At 35.2% G+C, this 19,684-nt stretch overlaps 1 protein-coding gene and 1 long non-coding RNA gene across 4 annotated transcripts; one reads left to right on the top strand and one right to left on the bottom strand.

Moving 5' to 3' along the window:
• Positions 1 to 2,621: 2,621 nt before the first annotated feature.
• On the top strand, positions 2,622 to 4,344 carry LOC110781944 (uncharacterized). The gene is made up of 4 exons (XR_002531885.2): positions 2,622 to 3,106; positions 3,244 to 3,428; positions 3,639 to 3,787; positions 3,909 to 4,344. It is a non-coding gene; the product is annotated as an uncharacterized lncRNA (long non-coding RNA).
• A 1,978-nt stretch (positions 4,345 to 6,322) lies between these two features.
• LOC110782029 (TOM1-like protein 4) lies at positions 6,323 to 17,429 on the bottom strand. 3 transcript variants are annotated; one of them, XM_056837801.1, is made up of 11 exons: positions 17,274 to 17,336; positions 16,729 to 16,814; positions 16,362 to 16,508; positions 15,619 to 15,697; positions 12,219 to 12,317; positions 12,016 to 12,129; positions 9,817 to 9,962; positions 8,840 to 8,921; positions 8,355 to 8,440; positions 7,929 to 8,126; positions 6,323 to 7,235 (listed from the first exon to the last, which is right to left on the bottom strand). In XM_056837801.1, the coding sequence occupies exons 3-11, from the start codon at positions 16,469 to 16,471 to the stop codon at positions 6,563 to 6,565; spliced, it is 1,587 nt and encodes a 528-aa protein (XP_056693779.1). In that variant the 5' UTR covers positions 16,472 to 16,508; positions 16,729 to 16,814; positions 17,274 to 17,336; the 3' UTR covers positions 6,323 to 6,562. The 3 variants fall into 3 exon arrangements, with proteins under 3 accessions (XP_056693779.1, XP_021841781.2, XP_056693780.1); XM_021986089.2 differs by lacking the exon at positions 16,729 to 16,814 and having other exon boundaries at positions 17,274 to 17,429; XM_056837802.1 differs by lacking the exons at positions 16,729 to 16,814; positions 17,274 to 17,336 and adding an exon at positions 17,079 to 17,272.
• Positions 17,430 to 19,684: the final 2,255 nt, after the last annotated feature.

Below are 19,684 nucleotides of genomic sequence, written 5' to 3'. Positions count from 1 at the left end.
CAATCTTCAGCTGTAATCCATGATACAAATGATATGTTATCTTCACCTAAAATAAGGTGTTTTTGTTTGAATTTGATAAGTTCTAAGAACATCAATAGTAAGCTCGCAATTTAGAAGGTGGACCATGGTGCACATAGAGCATGGTGCACCTTAAGAACATTAGTATATAATTAAAAGAACATCTGGTTACGTAAAAAGAACATGGACATATATTTTTTTATATTTTTAATAAATTGTGATTTTTTATAACAAAAAAGTAAAACATTATATTGCGTGTTCTTTTGTCATAGTGTCATGTTCTTTTGTTTATGTACATGTGTTCTTTTGGTGCACATGGTGCACCATGCTCTATGTGCACCATGGTCCATAGTCCACGGATTGATAAGCTTACTCTTATTTGCCCCCTCTTAATCTCTCTCCTCATCCAACTCATCACCATCTCTTAATAAGAGTTCCCATGAAAAAACTCAAGAAATAGACTAACTCTTATTTACTACTACACCTCTTAAAATCTTAAATACTCCGTACCTTTTTACATATTATCTCTTTTTTTTAAAAAAAAAAATGAAAAAACAAACACAAACCTCCACCTCAACCCCCTCTTATTTTCTAAGAGCTACCTCTTATTTAGAGGAAGTCACAATCAACCTCTAAATAAGAGGGGCTAAGAGTTACTACATTTTAGCTAGGAGAGAGAAAATTTAAGAGGGGGCTAAGAGATACTTCGTATCTATTATTGATGTTCTAATATGATCTAAATTTGATACGATTTGACGGGTTTTGACCATTTTTGTACGTTAATATATAACTATAAAAGGAAAAAAAACATTATTAACTTAAGTCTTTTGAAATTATTTAGGTTCTGTTACGTTCACATTATTTTCACTTATTTTATGATCAATAAGTTCAAATAAGTTCAGGAAAAATAAGGATTCATCAACTATAATTTATAACTAAAATAAGTTTTGATAAATTCTAATAAGTTTAGAAAAAATAAGTGAAAATCCACCATCTAATTAAATAATCTATCTACACCCCACCATCTAATTAAATAATCTATCTACATCCCACCCCACCCCCACTCACCTAAAATAACATGGTCCCCACTCGTTTATTACTTTATTTCATTCAATTTTTCTACTTAATATCCGTGTCCGGCCAAGTGTATCTCTTAAATAAATACGGAGGAGACACTATGTCGGAGTCCACTGGTACGAGGTAGGGTTAAACGACAGATTTTTGCGAACTCGAACATCAGTGACGTAAACTGCAACATTTTGTACGTGGTTTCAATAATATAGTCTATAATGCATCTGAGTGCAAATCGTTCTTAGGCTTCTTCGTTTTGAACTTCTATATGTAATAATGTTACGAGTGTTTATGCACGCGATGTATGTACGGTATGAAAGGATATTTTGTATGAATAAAAGTAACTTGATTTTATGTTAAAATGTTATTACTTTCAAGGAGGGGACATCAATTTCCGATCGAGTTAGGTTAGTTATATACACCTTCCGTCCCATAGTATATACAACATACTCGGTATGTCTGATTTCCTTTTAGGGTGCCTCAATATTATGCTTATTTTTCTATTTTCCTATTTAATCGTCTAATTATAATTCGATATAAGTAACCAAAAAAATCCAAGAATTAAAACGAAATTTACAAAACCTTCGTTAATTTCAAAACACAATTGCTTCACCTTAATAAAAAAAAGGCAAAAACAAAACCCCCAAATCCTAAAAACTGACATAATCAAGAATTATACAAACGGTTAGTCAATAACCACTCGTCAGCACGACTGCACATATCTGTGTTATTAAAAAAAACAATCATTTACAAACTAGCAAGTCTTTCATTCAGATGGCGGCAACTCAAAACGACATAGCGGGCAAAATCGGTTAGTCAATAACCACTCGTCTGCACAGGCCGGGTGAAAATAGTGGCCGCACGGCAGAATCTTAACATCGTCCCCTTTCTCCCAACTTTCTAAACAAACTGAACAACAATCATCGTGCGTCGCAAACTCCTCTCCGGCCTTCTTGATTTCCAGATTTTCGACCGATGCTCGATCCGCTGGTTCAAACCGGAGTAAGTTTTCGACGACGGGGAAATCTTCGTGAGTGCCTGCGTTATTAGCCCATGTGTCAAGCCTTTCCAATACCCTATAGACGTTGAGTAGCTGCTGTAATTGAATCTCAAGTGAGGACGACTCGTATCGGTGGAAAGACATGACTATTATGACTGAAGAATTATTTGGAGAAAAATTGTGATAGTGTGATGTACGGATGGTGGAGATGAATATTGAATAGATGTGACCTATAGTTTATACGGCGTAATAAACACTACTTATAACCCTGATTGTATTCGGTTGTTTTTTTTTTTTTTTTTGGTATATTTTTATCTCCTAAATTAGTTAGGATTCCTAGTGATTTAGGACTTGCTTTTTTTACTTTCTACTTTATTTTTATCGTACATACACAATAAGGTGTAAATGTGTATACAAAGTTTTGTATAAGGCGATCTTTCCTGTGAGACCGCTTTGATGGCACTCAAAATGCCACGCAATTATGGGAAATAGTTGACATCAGCAATATATATACTTATTTTTCAAACCCTAACTCATTTTTTCCCTCACAGAAACGCTGCCTTTCCCCACTCTCTCTCCTAAACCCTCAGTCCCTCTCTCTCCTCTCCATGACTCTGCCTCCTCTCTCTCTCTCCTAAACCCTCGGTCGCTCTCTCCTCTCCATGACTGCTATGCTGCTAAAAAGTTGATGCTTCTCCTCCATCGAAGATTTGAGAATATTGCCGACTCGCAACTAGGAAGGAGTGGCGGTGGCGTGAAAAAACGGAGGATTTTGCAATGGAAGGGATAATCGGAGTCGTAGAAAGAAGGTGATGATATTGGCGGTGGAAACATCGTTGAAGCTGCTGGCGTTGCCTCCTTTTCATCGTCGTAATCAACCGCGCGCCGGCGTCGCTTCTTTCTTCTACTTCAGGTTTTCATTGTTTTTAGGTTTTTGAGTAGATCGAATAAACGAATTGCCGACCGTTTCTTGGTGGAAGTGGTGGTTGTAGAAGCGACAGTTAGGTCGCCATTGAGGTTAATCTCTCTTCTCCATTTAGTTAGGTTTTTTATTTTTCGGTTTATGTGATTTAGATTTTCGATCGATTTTTGATTTTCTTTAGGTATCAATTATGTGTTGTGATTTAATATGATTTTGTGGTTTGAATGCGTAGGAGAGGCTTCGTCGTTGGAGATGAGCAGAGGACAAGGAAGAGGAAGTGAAGGAGAGCCGCCGCTGTTGAGCATTCGCCTCCTTTGATTTCGATTCGAAGTCGCCCCATGATGCTGGAGGTTGCAGTGCTCGGGATTACGTGCTCGGTGCTACTCATGTTGACAGTGGAGATGGTGGTGGAGAAATGTAATTTAATTTCCAGATTTGTATTGTAAATATAAACAATTTTATTCATATGCGATGAATCAATCGACAATCAGTTGATGTTGTTCATAACTGTGATTGATTGATTTTGCGATCGTAAGAATTTGAGTTTGTTCGAAATTGTTTCTATGTTTGACTATTTCTCGTCAATTTTCGATGATTTTTTGATTAATTTTGTTGATCATAAACAAGATTACATCGGTGAAGGAAGGAGGAGAGCCGCGGGGATTAGGGGCGGCGATTACATCATAATTTGATGTTTGAGCAGCGACAAGTTTTGGTGGTGGAGCCGCTTCCGCCGGCGAAGAGATCTTGGAACAAGTTCAAGCGCGACTCTTGAGGTTTTTGTTTCGTTTTGATTGAATTGATTAGGTTTTCCAATCTCCTCTTTTTATTTAGGTTTTTCCGATTTTGATTAGCGATTAGGTTTTTGTTTTGATCGAATGCTTGTTGATTCCGTAGCGCCATGAAGGAGGTTGGGCTTTTGATGCATCAACACCAGTAGATTCATCGTCACCATCGACGAACACCCTCAGATTCATCGACGACGGCCGCAGAACCATAATCTGTTCTCGCTCCTCTACTCTGCTGCTGCCATTGTTTATTCGCGTGGTGGCCGTTGTCGGTGGTGGTGGCCGTTGTGTTTCACAGCCGCGATGAGTGGAAGCGCTGCCTGTTGTTGGGTGCAAAAATAGTAAAGAAATATAATTTAATTTCCAAATTTGTATTGGAAATGTAAACAATTTTATTCATTTATATTAGTCAGGATTAAATTGGTTTTAGTTAAGAATAACTTCATTTTAGTTACATTTTTGTTATATTTAGTTAAGAGTATTTTCGTTTTAGTTAAAAATAATTTCGTTTTAGCTATAATTAAATTCGTATTAGTTTGAAATAATTAGTTCGGAATTTTGACGTTTTAGTTAAGATTTTTTAAGTTTTAGTTAAGATATTTTTGGTTTTAGTTAAGGTTCTTTGAGTTTTAGTTACGTATTTTTGAGTTTTAATTCTGGGCTTTAGTTACAATTTTATGGGGTTTAGTTACGATTTTATGACTTTTAGTATAGATTTTTAACTAATAAGTTAAGCAATGTAACAAATTAGTTAAGAAATATAACCAATTAGTTAATCACGGGAACCAATTAGTTAATCACGGAAACCAATTAATGAAGCACCGGAACCAATTAGTTATGCACTGGAACTAATTAGTTAACCACCGAAATCAATTAGTTAAGTCTGAAAATCAATTAGTTATGCAACGGAACCAATTGGTTAAGCGTTGAACCAATTAGTTAAGCATATGAACTAATTAGTTAAGATTTTATGAGTTTAGTTAATACGGAGTAATAAGTTTGTTTAAAATAGTAACTATTCGACTCATAAGTTTAACTATTTGTCTTTATATCTTAACTATTTTGTTATTCAAGTAGTTATGATTTTGTGCCTTTTAGTTATGTTTTACACTAGTTAGTTAGTACTAAAAAAATTAAAAAAATATAATTTTCGAAGAAAAAAAATGTCAAAAAAAAATTTTAAGCCTTATATTGAATTAGTTAAGCTTGAAATCCAATTAGTTAAGCCGGAAGTCCAATTAGTTAAGATAAAAGGCCAATTAGTTAAGGCCGGAAAAAAAAATTGAAAAAAAAAAAATTTGAAAAAAAAAATGTTGATATTTTTTTTTTGAAATCGATGATGTCAGCATGACGTCTGAGCGCGACACATGGCTGCCAACAAGGCGGTCTTTCCTGTGAGGCAGTCTCACACAAAAGTTTCTCAAATGTGTAATTAACTCTTTTTGGGTAGGTTTAGTTTTTGCGTCACGGATTCACGGGTCGATGGTGTACTTAATACTCAATAATTGATTTTTTGTGTTCTCACAGAGATTGTGCAAAATCAACTAACTAGTGTGCCAAGTTTCCGCCACAAACTATAAATTTCCATGCACAATGTTGTCAACAAATTAGAAACATCCTAGTGATATCACGCATGCGGGCCACAAACGGGAGACGATTTTGACACACCTCATATGAGTATAGCACAGTTTTCTTTGTAAAATCAGTTTTCACCGCAAAATCCTAGGACAATGACCCTATGTGGCCTTTGCTCGCACGCTCTTTTGCCACCTCCAAAGCCCATCGAAAATAATTTCCAGTACAACTGCACAAGTGTGGTTAAACGAACTGGTCCAATCTTCAGCTGTAAATCTGTAATCCATGACACAAATGGTATGTTACTTAAGTCTTCTTAGATTCTTTTTAGTGTGTATTTCGGAGTATATAATTTTATCAACTTAAAAGTAAAATAATTCCCTATTTGCATCGGATTTAAAAGTAAATTTCCACAATGTTGTCCACGTAGGATTGGGCATTCAAATTTTCCTTTTAAAAAGTAAAACCACTATAACTGTTAGCGGTTTTGATAGTAAAACTGCTACATCATCGGTTTTAATAACAATGCAAATAGAAGCTTTATTTTGTCTTTAACAATATCTAGGAAAATCGTTCACATTATTCATAATTTGGGAATGCTCTAGGATTAGCTAACTAAGATGGTATTGGTAAGTTGGTCCCCCATGCTCGAAACTTCCCACAGTAACTTTTCGCAACCCATTTGCAGTACCCCGATCTGAACCCGACAACTTTTACCTGAACCAACATACCCGACCTGTCGTGGTCAACCTAGAATCCATCCAGTGACCCGATTTGACACCTAGCCTTGCCAAGTTGCATGTCTAGTTCGTTAATAATTTGGCCAAGCCATAAACTCCAGGAAGCATAACTGGTGTGCTAATGACTACAGTCTATAGGTACATATTCAGCACACTTGAAGAGAACAGTCTCAGTATTCAATTTAAAAGATCACGAAAAACAGTACTATACACCGCAACCAGTTCTTGCATACCAAAACACCAACAAATCGTGACCAAAGATGCTCCAAATGAGAACATAACAGGTGAGCTCAAAACAAAAATAATGGTACAGTCATACATCGATATGATCCCGGAACCAACAATACACCATAATGCAACGGTATGCATACACAAATGTGACAATCACCTACAAATCTAATTCTCCAAATCTGTACTGAAGTAAACTCCATGAATCTACATGAACAAATTAAAGTGATCTGTTGTTGGATTTTGAAGAAGAAGACTTAGATTTTGCAAAATCAACCAAATCCTTGAACAAAGCATCCTCTGGTTTTTCTTGCTTAGGTGGGCTGGGTGAGTTAAGAGAGAGATTCTGTGTATGTCCCACCAAACCATCATAAGAGGAACCGGACCCACTACTGGAACGTGACGGACCACCAGAAAGAGGCTGTTTCCCAAAGAACTGTTGCCTTTGGTTATGTTTCGAAGGGGGTGGTGGCAAAGGTCCAGGTGGGGAAGGAGAAGAGTCCCATGGAGGTAAAGGAAGATTGTCAGATTTGTTCAAATCAGAAGGTTCATCGTATAAGGGGCTCTTATCGGGTGAAGAATTGTTGTTGTGTGAGGGAGATAATAACGGACCAAGTGTTGCGGTGGGATTTTCATACTTGATTGGACTTCTATCAGAATAAGGGACTGGTTCTGCTGCTTCAGATGATGTTTCAACATTGTATAAATTATTGGTAGGATAACTAGAGGATCTTTCAGAGTTGTATAAATCACCACTCAGGTAATCAACAGAGCTAGTATCACTTTTGACTGGTCTCTTTGATGCAGGTGGAGGAGGGAGAAGAGGATTTACTTGTACTGGTTCAGCCCTGGAAGTAGGCGGATTTCGTCCTTGTCGCTGCATATCCCTTGACCTACAACAATATCATGATTTTAGTCAAGCAATCAGAGTAATTCATGGAATGTCTGGTTCGTTTCTTAGACTCAACATTCAAGTATATTTTTCAATAATCAGACACTGCATTAGCTTGATTGACATAGAATATGATTCCTTGTTAAAAAATAAAAAACTAAAACAAAAGGAGAGCAGATCTAGATTACTTGCAGCAACATATTCAAACCGATTATAGAACAAATGATTATTAATTAATCAACAGGACAGGGAGGTGGAGCGTAATTAGTTATATTCTAGTTCACGTATCAAATCTCTATACAAGGGCTCCTACTCCCTCCTCCGTTGCTAAAAGATTGCCCCATATTCCTTGTTTACCCCATACCTTATTTAGTAACTTTTCCCACTTGCTCTCCCTCGATCTCTCCCCCAAAGGGTCCACTTTACTAACCCATGTGCACATTTTACACCCAAATATTAATAAAGTTATTTTTGCTCTATGGGGCAATATTTTAGGGACGGAGGGAGTAGAATCTATGGAAAACTGAAGACCATAGAAGTTATGTCACTATTAGAGGTAAAGCCATTTCAAAGAAATTTACAAATCCCGCATTCGAGTGGAAAGCATAAAATCACATTTTGGCCATCATACCCCTTTTTCTGGAAGGTTGGACAATAACAAGAAAGAGAGAAATCAGTCTATATGCAAGCCTACCTGTGTGCTAGCTGCGCAAATTCATCCTCTGATTCCTCCTCGTCATGGTCATGGTTCACATTCACAAATGGTGCAGCTGAAGCGCTAATTGATTCCGAGCTAGCAGTTATGACTCCTTTGGCAATGTCATCATGACGGGCAAGCACACGCTGCAGGTCATCATTCAATGCCAAACCCTGGCAGAGAAGTTCTTCATCCCTTCAAAAAACAAGGAGACCAGCACCACAAATTTAAATTCAGTAGCTAGATATAGCTATATTACTTGTACTCTTCATTTTACCTCAAATACTTGTGTCGGATTTACATGGGTATGGACACTGGACACTTCATTTTGGATAAAAGTCATGATTTTTTTCCCACAAAGTAGCCGACACTTGGACATGCTTAGAATAACATAGTGATATAGCAAATGCTTAGAATACTTACGTGGTGTTATTCACAAGAATCATAACACGCTTTTGGTAATTGCTGCACTGTTCAACAAGCTCCACAATCACTTCTTCTTTTACCCCCTAAAATGTGAAAAATTATAAATCTGTGTTAGGGTTTCAATTGCAGTTCTTACTGCTACTTAAAAGAATGAATAGAAAAGAAGGCTGAACTATAAAATAAAACTCCAATATCCATTTTTCAAAGCTGGTTTTCCATGTATACTAGAATTGCATATTGAAATTTTGATTATGCCAGGGACGACTTAAAACCAATGTATTATTATTGAATGAATCTTCCTCTACTAATACTCTATGACTCTGTCACTATCCACCCAGCATACAAGCAAAGAGAATGACATATACTATTCTCAATGTTCACCACATGAACCATGGAATATTCATTGGGACATCAACTATCGAAAGAACCCTTAATTATCATATCAGTTGTATGAGATCATCAGTCACAGACTAAAATCATACCTCTGTGTTTTTGGGATCAAGAGCTCCAAGCATATCCATCAAAACATCAGCTACCCCTTTCGCAGTTTGGATTTCTGCCAAGCTGATTGAAACAAATATTTAAAATTTGATCCAGCTAATTCAACATCAGAAACCACTCAAATAGTCAAATGAGATAAAAGACTAAGTCAACGGAAGCGGTTTTATTCATTAAAGTTGACCATTTAGTCTAAATGCAGATTTACAAATTCAAACAGCGCCACTAAATAAAAGAGGCAGGAATAACATCGTATTTTGAATTCTCAGATACAAGTTAAGGAATAAGGGATCCATTTACCATTGCAAACTTAATTAAACTTATAACATAAAGTGGTCAAAAGGTTTAGCAAACAAATCAAATCCATATAGGGAAATGAAGTTCCAGACCACTCCAAATCCATCAACCAATCAAGGCCAAATCTACTGTTTATTGTTTATGTCAAAATTATACAATCATAGAAGTAACTCGAGCCTTTGAGCATCGGATGTTTCCACTACATAGTCCAGTTCCTTGAATACACCACAAAAAGAAGCACCTTTGTACTCAATCATGTATTTAAAATCCACTTCGCTGCAGCGGAGAAGAAATTAAGTACTAGAAGGCCTCTAAATACAAATCTCCAGCGTCAATCATCTCAATACTTAGAAAATAATTGCTCTCCAGATATCTAGTAGGGATAGAGGAGCAATTATTTTCTTGAACATTATAAAAGAATGTTAACAACACAAATGAATTGCAAAGTCTTTCAACCTTACATAAAAGCAGGGATAAAGTAAAATTCATTATGTGAGAAAACTACCATGAGAGGCACATAATGTGAATCGAGAATGTGAACTAGACATAAATCATGAAACTTCAAGAACGTCTGGAAAAAGAAACACACTTAATGATATACATTACTCAGCCAACGTCATTCTTGATTTTTGTTATAAAACAATTAAACAAATCAGAAAAGTACCTCAAACCAGAAGGGTCAGAGTCCAGAGAATCTGGAATTGCTACATCATCATATACTAGAGCTGGACGGGAAACTGGCTGAGTTTGTGGAGGAGTAAACAATGGTACAACATTCTCTTCTCGAGGCGGGAATGTTATCCCAGCTGACTGTCAATATTGGTTAAGAAGAATCAGTTAAAGAGGTGATTAATAGACAAGTTAAATTATGAAAGGTAATAGACACACCAATCATCCAAAATACATGCAGAAAAGAAATATATCGAAGAAGTTTAAAACAAAGAGCAAGGGGATCAAATCAGGATGAACATCCAACAAATAAATGAGGCATGTAACTATCTCACTCCTTAGCTTGTCCTTTCCAGGTCTCAATGATATATGTATACAAAACATGAAAATCAATTTGTAGACAAAAGAGGCAATTATGTAATCATTAAATAAACTGTAGTACTAGCGCCTGACAACTTGCTTGCGTGTACTATATGGCCACCATTTTGGCTGCAACTTCATGGAGGAAAAAAGCTCAAAGATTTTTTTTTTCCAAATGTTATCAACTTCCTACTCAAATTATAGATATAGGGTTTTATTCTAACCCTAGATCTAAGTTACATGACCTAGTGTCACAAATGACCGTTGTTTCTGGTTGCAAGGCGTCAGAAGGTTCAATCATCCCTTCCCTTGTCCAATCCATTTGTGGGGTCGTCCGCAACATCACAACAGATTGTGCTGCCACGCAATGCAGATCCTGCCAACCAAGTCCGAAATCCGAATATAACAGCTAAATTGCACAGAAATATCTACTCTGCTTCAAAATTCAAATCAGTGTAGAAATATTGCTGAGAGACGATCCACAGTCATCTGGAGGTAGGTGCTCAGATTCTAAGTCAGCTAGTGCACAATACCCCTACCCAAGGGAGCATAACTAGTACCCTACAGTGTCATGCAAAGGAATAGGGATTGACAACTAGCAGCATTACCAAAAACGCTGGTTCTCCCCGTGCAAATTGCGTATTGGTACTATGGCACACTTTTGGGCTAATTTAACATAATTAGGCACTTAATTATGTTTCGTGTATCACAGCGCACCGCGAATAAGGCAACACTGAACATAAGCACAAAGATCATTCAGCACCCCAGGAAAGAAGAACATCGGTCACAAGACATTAAACAGAATGCCATGAGCTCAGAGTCAAACACAACAGAAATCACCACATAACATATTCACATCAAAATGTGAAGCGGTGCACGGAGAGCAGCAAGTATCAGTTATTTATACAGGTTACACAAACATCAACAAGCCCCCATTTCTAGTATACGCAGCCAGTCTTGGAAATTTGCAAAGACTTAGCCTCATGTATTGATTAGTAAGCTATTTTTATACCCGTCTAATAAAGCAGCCACTTCTACAGTTCTACGTCCCATCATAACTAGGAGCAGCGTTATGATACAGGCACGCAGCTAACAGACTTTATGATAAGAGTAAAAATTTATTAAATCTTACAAAGAGGAAAACATCAAGAAAACAAGGTTTCCTCTAAGGGAAGCAGCTAAAAAATATTTACAAGATAGTCCAATTTATATGTCCCCAATTGTATGAATACTAAAATCCCCAGCTGCTTTAGCCCAAATGATGCTAACAAAGTTACTTTATTCCACAGGCACACACAGTGAAGCAGCTGAGAATTACTTTCCATACCCATCATGATAAGCAATTCTCTGAAGGAAAAAAAAAAAAAAAATGTGACAGTCCTGCACTGCACCCGCACATCCGAACCCACATTTAAGTGCGAGAGGAAGAGCAGCAAATATTGACAAAAGAAATGGATATGATAGAAATGACGCAATTAAAAAATGAAGTGGTCATGGAGGGAGTCAAGGATGCACATCATGTCTACTCAATTGTTGTCCGACATAACTCACTTATTTCATTCAACATTATACAGGTTCTTGCATTGTAAGGAAGGTTTTTTATATTCATCTAAACCATTATTTCTTGCATGCTCGGTGATAATATTTCTCCCATTTGCTTTCAAACAGACTCTAAAAATACAGATACCCCTTCATTGATTATGCAAGGCCGAAGGAGAGCAATTCTATCGACTCTCAGCAAAATGATGCAGCAATTACTTGCCAATCAGACAGAGTAATTAGGAAACCACACATCTATCTTGAGGATTAGTGAAGAGTTCAGACTGTGTGTCACCTTCAATTCATTAAATGCTGCATGGAACTGGGGATACCTTCCCCTTGGTCCTCCCAAGGCCTCCTGCCAGGTGTCTATCAAAATCAATATTCTTTCCCTCACACTTAAATCTGGCTGTGCAAGAAAAAAATTCAGGAAACATTAATCAGCACTTTACTACAATGCAGCGAAAGAGGAAAATTATTAGATGAGAGAGTAAACACCTTTTTCTTTACGATCTTGACCATGTCATGTAGAATATCACGCTCAACAATCTGCTGAAATATCCTTTCCCCACAGTTTTTCCCAAGAGTGTCCAATACCTAAAAAAGAAAATGATCAGTAGAAAACATAGGTCTGAATTTTGATTCTAAAGTCAAGATTGAAGTCCCCACTAAAACAAGCCTGAATCTAGCAGATTGAAATCAAACAGCAACTAGAAACCTAATTAACCAAAAAATATTATGCAAGCTAAGGACTTCCAAGCCCATAATATTAAATACATAATTTACACCAACAGAAAGGAATTAACAGAACCAAAAGCACACTAGAACACTGACTGATCACCAATCAAGCTAAATTTTAACATTTTATAAAACCAGTTTCATATGATAAGATACTTATAAAACTATATTTCGGATTCTGTTTCTTTTAAAATATATCCAACATAATTTATCTTAGTAAAACTTAATCAATTCGTGTAACATCTCAAAACATAAAAAGGCCCGAGTGAGAAAAGCAGATAAATAGGGATTTTTTCAAGAGCTTTTAAATACAAACATTTTTCCAGTCACCTTTTCAGCACCTTGACTTGTCAGACAAATCTGAATTTCATATTTCTATATGTGAAAAGAAACACAAATACTTCAAACATAAGACACACTATTGAATACCCCATCTTCAAAATTGTAACCTAGAGCATATAAATAACGCACTCGCTACTGAGTGTAATTTTTTAATCCCAATGCTACCTCACAGCCTCACCTCCAACTGTATCGGCACCATTTAGTTATCACTTTTTACGCATTTCCTTTAGACAATCTATTGAGTCAGACTCACAATAATAAAGGGGGGAAATAGGACATAAAAAAAAAAAAATTAAAAAAAATTATTGCACATAAGAATAACAAAATAGAGGATATGCAGTCCTCATGTAAGCAGACCCAAGTAATAAAATACACAAGCATCATGCTGTTAATTAACATAGCTTAGTGACCAAACATCAGCTGTTAAGGAAATTGATCCTTGTTTGTTATCAACTACTTTTCCTCAAGCAGTTGAAATCCAGGCTTCTATTTTTGTTTCAGTGATTTGACTAGTTTCAAACTCAAGTTTTACAAAGCTGGAGGCGTTTGTGCAAGAACATCCCCCTTAACTGCCTTGGAACCATTAAGCCTAATAACTAGATTATCTAGGATCAGATACTCTTCTATCCTACCACTTAAATTAACATTGTCACAAAGCTAGGGCATACTTGCAATATCATTGAACGGGAGAGTATTGCAGGCTCTAAGCTATACCCAATCAATAACTAGCCCTCAAGAATTCTTGTTACATGAAGAAGACTCTAATAGACCTTATAACTCAAACAAACACACACTAAGGCACCCAAAAGTCCACAAACGATCAGATCGGTCGTCGAATTTCACCTGGGGTTGAGCAGTATGATCACAAATCAAGCAGAACATGATAAATAAGGAAGAGGATCCTAAAAGAATCCTACCAACAACAACTCGTTAGATTTGTATAACATTGAAAAAAGAGCTTTCACCTATGTTTCACAATTAGGAAAACTGGAAAAGCAAAACTGAAACAATGTCAAATATTTGCATAGCAATATGTATAATGTATTTCCTTTTTTTCATTGAAAAAAGAAACAAAAAAAATACTAGAGTTTGTTTATGTGTAGTTAAAGATATTAAAAAATACTTCCTCTTTCTTTTTTAGTTGATACATTTGATTTTGGCACAAGAATTAAGGAGGTGGGAAAGAGAAATGTAAAAGACAACAATGATTAATTACCCATTACCCACCCCTACCCACTACCCATTCTTCTGTTCACAAACTCACAACAATCCTACTGCCATTAAAGAATCATATGTCAAGGGTTCAACATGAAATTCTCCTCAAATACTGAATTCCTTAGCCCTGGATCAATGAATTGGATACCGATAAAGACGATTAAGTTAAATTTGAAGTATGATTAATTAAGTTATTGTCTAGTACTTTTGCTGCATATCCTACCTCCATCAATGAAGCAACTTGCTGCACGTGTAATTTAAGAAAATTGGTAGTTCTTAAATTTTAAAAGATTATTTCTTTTTGGTATCTTTTGCTGCTGGCTTGCTGCTGCTCTACTTGTTTCAAATTCTTCTGTTGTCAATTTCAAGGTAAAATTCTCAAATTTCACCAATTTCGAGTCAAATGGGGGGATTGAGGGTGTGACGCAGTGACGTTGGTGGTAATGGTGGTGGTGGCGGTGGCGGTGGAAGATGGAATGGGGAAGATGATCTGTTACGTACTTACGTGGGAGGGAGGAGAGACTAGAGGGGTAAGATTGACATTTTAACATATAAACCTACCCAAAGTAGAAACGTGTCAACTAAAAAGAAATTTCTCAAAAAGGAATATGTATCAACTAAAAGAGCGCGAAGGAAGTATCATTTGGGGGCATTAAATATCCGTAAAAGGACGAACATGCAAATCATAAGTGGAAAAATTATTACCATGAATTCTCCCAAGTTTCCAAAACGAGAAACATTACCTTCATAGGAATTTTAACATCAAAAACTTACATACACAAGCAAACGGAAAAAATCATAATCTAAGAAGCCACATTGCAAGCAACCTCACATCCTCTGGCCTTTGATAAACAGATAGCCTGTTCAGGAAGACCTTTTCGGGCATAAAGTTTGGCCTCTTCAAACTGAAAGTAGCATTGTGGTAGCAAAGACAAGCAACAACTAACAAACCAGGCAAAACAAACATAGCTTCTTCGGAGTAGAAGAGGCAAAACAAACATAGCTTCCCCAGAGTAGAAGATCAGTACTCAATACAGATATTCTGGAACTTTGTAAACTGAAACCACGTGGATATGCCACAGGTTATACACTTATACCACCCTATCAGAGTTTTTCATCCACATAGTAAGACCTCACATCTCCTGAACTTAGCAATATATCCCCATAAACTATAATTTTCAAGGTCCAGTCGGAATAAGAAGCTGGCGAAAAAAATCTCAGGCCCTATGTAGAAAATCTAGCTTTTGCAATTTGACGGCTTAACAGTTAGCACTAGAGCCAGACACAAAGATGCACTGAAGCTAACATTTTACAGTCTCTGAACATCAAATCTCCTATGCAAGTTCACTTTTCCATAGAAAAATCAAACTGGAATGGGGTCAAGACCAATGCAAGTGAAACAAAATCAGGAACTTAAGCTCCATTCAATTCAGTATGTGAGGCGCTGATCCCCCAGAGTATTTATAATTTTATAACAAATAGTTATCAGGTCGTTTTATGCTCTATACATTAGAAAGGAAATATGCCACAGAATTATAAGAAAATTATATCTTGACAACAGCAAAATGAACTTTGAGAGTAGGCAGAGATAAAAGAAACTAACGGATAGAGCAAGAAGTTGAACTTTTGAACTTTTATTTCCAAGACGCTTCTTAATTATCTTCAGGGCATCCTTTGCTTGACTGCAAAAAAGTCATTGTAAAAGCAGAGAAGATCAAAATTTTGCACTTGGTGATGGATACAGTTTTGTTGATGGAAGTTATGGAGAGAAAGGGACATAGTGATGTGTAATATAGAAATCTAACTGACTTTCACCAAAGCCAAGACAGGATAACATTTTCAAATGGTAAAAATTTCTGCTGCAAAGAAACCAAAGCATGAAGCATCAACACAAAAATGGCAGTTCACTGGATATACATAATGCTTAAACTATCATTGAGTGAAAACAATCCCAAATTCTAGGTTTTAACCTTGAGTGCAACACTGCAACATTACGCACTGAGCTAAGAAATACATGGGGATGGCTGAATGCAATCACTTGTGTACTTACACTACTGTTAGCCCTTAGTATCTTTTTTCCAAAGTGATATCTTAATTTGTAAAACTCTCCTCCCCAATTATTACCATATTAAATGAATGTGAAATAAGCATTTGTGGTACTCAATCCGTTTAATCCTTAACTATGTGTATCAAGACATTCAAGAGCCAATACTCTTTCCATAAGGTGGACAGTGAATCACCGCATATTATACTGATATAGCAAATTAACAACAAATATGAAAAAAAATACGCATAACATAAATCACAGTACTAGCATGAAACTTCCAAAAGCAACCAAAAACTTACCCAGGGTCCATGTTAATAATGTCACAGAGCTCCATGTTTACTGCCCAATCTGGACCGATTAACAAGTCACTGGTCGCCCTCTCGGCAATAGCAGCTGAGTTGTTAGCCATCCCTTTTGAATCCCTTCTACCACGGCTTTTGATTAACCTACAATACCATCATTCAATTAATGCTACCGATCATTCCTCTTATTGCCAGTTTACCATTCATATTAGGTAACATTTCATCAAATATACATTCATTGATCTGCAGAAACATAAAATTCTGCAATTCGAACAATCTAGAATCACAGGAACATTTAAGCATGTTGAAATTTTAATCACTTCATAGATTCCTGTTTTCTATGGATGTGAATTTGCCAACTAGCCTCTTGTAAAGTGGTACCCAAGATCCAAGATGGAATCCCGCCTACATCAGTATCCTTTGCGTTTCTCAATAAGCCAAACTAAAATTCTAAAAAAAAAAAAAATCAACTTCATTTACAAAATATGAAAATTGCATTAAACAGCTTCAATTACACATAAATCATGATTGATTCTAATATACCGCCTTAATTTATGATTATAACAGCAATCACAATTATAATGACTGATTAAACCCAAAAAATTCAAAAATTTACACAAGTGATCACAATTTTAAAAATTAGTAATACAAATTCATCAGAAATTGAAATACATAGCAGAACAATTACTCGATAATCAAAAGGTAGAAAATTACCACGAATTAAGATCAAATTAAAAACCAAAGCAAACAAAAAAAAAAGAGCAAATTGAAGTGATCTCGATCCACTAATCAGTTAATTACGCAAAAAGTTACACCAATCGAAGATCAATGAAGAACAAATAGGATTAAAATCAAAATTTGAATTGAAATTAAAGACCAGGAAAAGAGTGAAAGATGAAGAGAGCTTACCCGTCAAAATTGGAGAGAGAAGAAGAGGAGATAGATAGAGATGGTTTGTCTAGTTTGCTTGTGAAGCAATAAAAGAATTGGGAATGCGAATAAAAATTAATTATTAAGAAGTATTAATGGAGTTAAGTCGGCTTTATTATAAACCAACAAAAGGCGATTAAATACTAAGTGAGCTTTGGATGTTTTTGTAGGACGGTGATGGTTTCGCGTCAGCGCTTGCTAATTTATATTGCACACCGATGTGGACTTTAAGCTCACCTTAGGCACAATTCAATGCCAAAATTATTATTTATTTACTTTTTGGTCCAATGATTCAAGAGCGCAATACAAATTATTAGTTTAAGAATTGTTTTTGTTCACTCTTAGAGCTAATTCGGATTCGAGGCGAGTCCTTGGTGGATAGGTTACAGTTCCCTTCCAATTGTTGTTACGGGGATCGAACACGGGTTTTCCCTACCAAGTTCAGCCCAATCAACACTGAACCAACAAACAATTGGTTTAAGAATTGTTATGATAAAAATTAAGGCCTTATTTTCTTCACATTGTTTGGTCTGATTTATCTAGTTTTGGTATGGCATGGTATGATATGGTCTGGCTTTTTACTTTTCTTGTGAGTGTTTTTTGCTTTTCTGATATGTATGATCTAATTTTTCTGGTTTGACCTAATAAACAATAAGAATAACGAAACGATAACAGAGCATAATTCATATGTATAACCGTTTTTTATGTTGGCGGGAAGGAGTAACTTTTCTTTTGACGGAAAACTGTGTAACTTGATTGAACGCATTATCAATAATATTTTGTATTCACTTAAATGCTCGTGATTTGATTACCTTGTATTGGAAAGTCGTTTGTGGTTATCAAACTATAGTTACTCTTAAAATCATTTCAACGTTCATTTTGATAAAGTTTGAGGATGTGTTTTACCTTATTTAAATAAGTTTCAGGTCCAATAAGTTTTCATATGTTCATACACTCCTCAATAAGGTCCTACTCCCTTCGTTTATCTAAGTTATACTTACCTGCATATCTTTAATTCTGTATTAATAACAAGATGAATTTAAAAAAATGATATTTTAAAATGCATACAAATCCAACAAGATCACACGTGATAAATTTTACTCTTATACTGTTATACATACACCAAGATATAGGGTCAAAGTTTATTAGTATTTGACAAATGAATAGTAAAATGGGTTGAACTTAGGAAAACAAAGGTAGTATAAGTTAAATAAAGTCATATAAGTTCAATAAGGTCTTACAAGTGATACAGTATAAATTTTATATAAATTTCAGTCAGGTATTATAAGTTTCAATAAGTTTTAATGTGGTATGTTAATTTCCAATGAATAAATAAGTAATATTTTGAACCGGGTGCTAACACCAAAAAAAAATATTATGATTACATTATTACTAATATTTGTACTTGGTTATATTAAAAAAAAATAGTTATAATTTTTGGTTAATAATTATTAATGATAGATATTCATTACCTCTTCTTTTCCATAATGATTTTTCAATTTCATTTTTCACGTTCGCCAATGCATATTTTGTATCATTTACATCTTTATTTATAAATTAGAAAAAAAATATAAAATTTGATATTAGTAAATACTTATGGAGACTAATCAAACAAGACCCTGCATAGATATATTTTTTCTTATTTTGTTGGAAATAATTTAGAAAATTATTTTCAATTGTGAATAGTGTCAAAATTTTAAATTGGGACATTATTATGGAACAGAATGAATAGTGTTAAAAAATATTTGTAAAACATTAATTTTAAGTAATAATTAATTATTTATATTTATTTATTAATAGTTAACTTTATAACTTCAAACTAGATTTTAATTAGTTGTGCAATGCATGTATTCTATTAAATTGTTAAGTTAAAATAAAACTCATATGACATGACAATCAAGTTGCTTGGAAGACATGACAGTAGAAATAACATATGATATACGGGAACCAATAACACGAGTTATTCTAATTAAGTAACAACATATAAACCTTATTAAGTAAGTAAATAATAAAAGCTACTCTAATAAATTCACAATAACAACAAAAATAATCTCATTGTTTGAAACATTCATCCAACGATGGTGTTGTAGGCACAAATCATTAATGGAAGTGATTATGAAGGAATTAAAATTAACTAAAGATTCATACTATTTGAAAAGGAAGAAACACAACTTTGTTGAAGGTTTACAAAACTTATTTTGCACTCCACGCTAAACAAAATCTCATTGTTTAGACTTTTGAGGCTGGTGAGGTCATGACAGCTTGATTTATACAGGAATGCAAAAAGAGTCACATAATAATATGGTTCTATACATTATTATTCTGTATCAAACAAGAATTGCAGTAGCGTTATAATCCTTCCTTAATATCTTATATTTATCATATTACAT

Source organism: Spinacia oleracea, chromosome 2, assembly GCF_020520425.1.
Source record: "Spinacia oleracea cultivar Varoflay chromosome 2, BTI_SOV_V1, whole genome shotgun sequence".
Lineage (NCBI taxonomy): Eukaryota > Viridiplantae > Streptophyta > Magnoliopsida > Caryophyllales > Amaranthaceae > Spinacia > Spinacia oleracea.
The sequence above is the reverse complement of the archived record's forward strand: the minus strand, read 5'-3'. Positions and strand labels throughout refer to the sequence as shown.

Bases quoted from the DNA above. Each gene is read 5' to 3' on its own strand.
- LOC110782029 (XM_021986089.2), bottom strand. From the start codon at position 16,471: ATGGCTAACAACTCAGCTGCTATTGCCGAGAGGGCGACCAGTGACTTG. The intron at 9,963-12,015 runs GTGACACACAGT...CAATATTGACAG, and splicing joins CAGCATTTAATGAATTGAAG to TCAGCTGGGATAACATTCCC. The intron at 7,236-7,928 runs GTAGGCTTGCAT...ATATTGTTGTAG, and splicing joins TTTGCGCAGCTAGCACACAG to GTCAAGGGATATGCAGCGAC.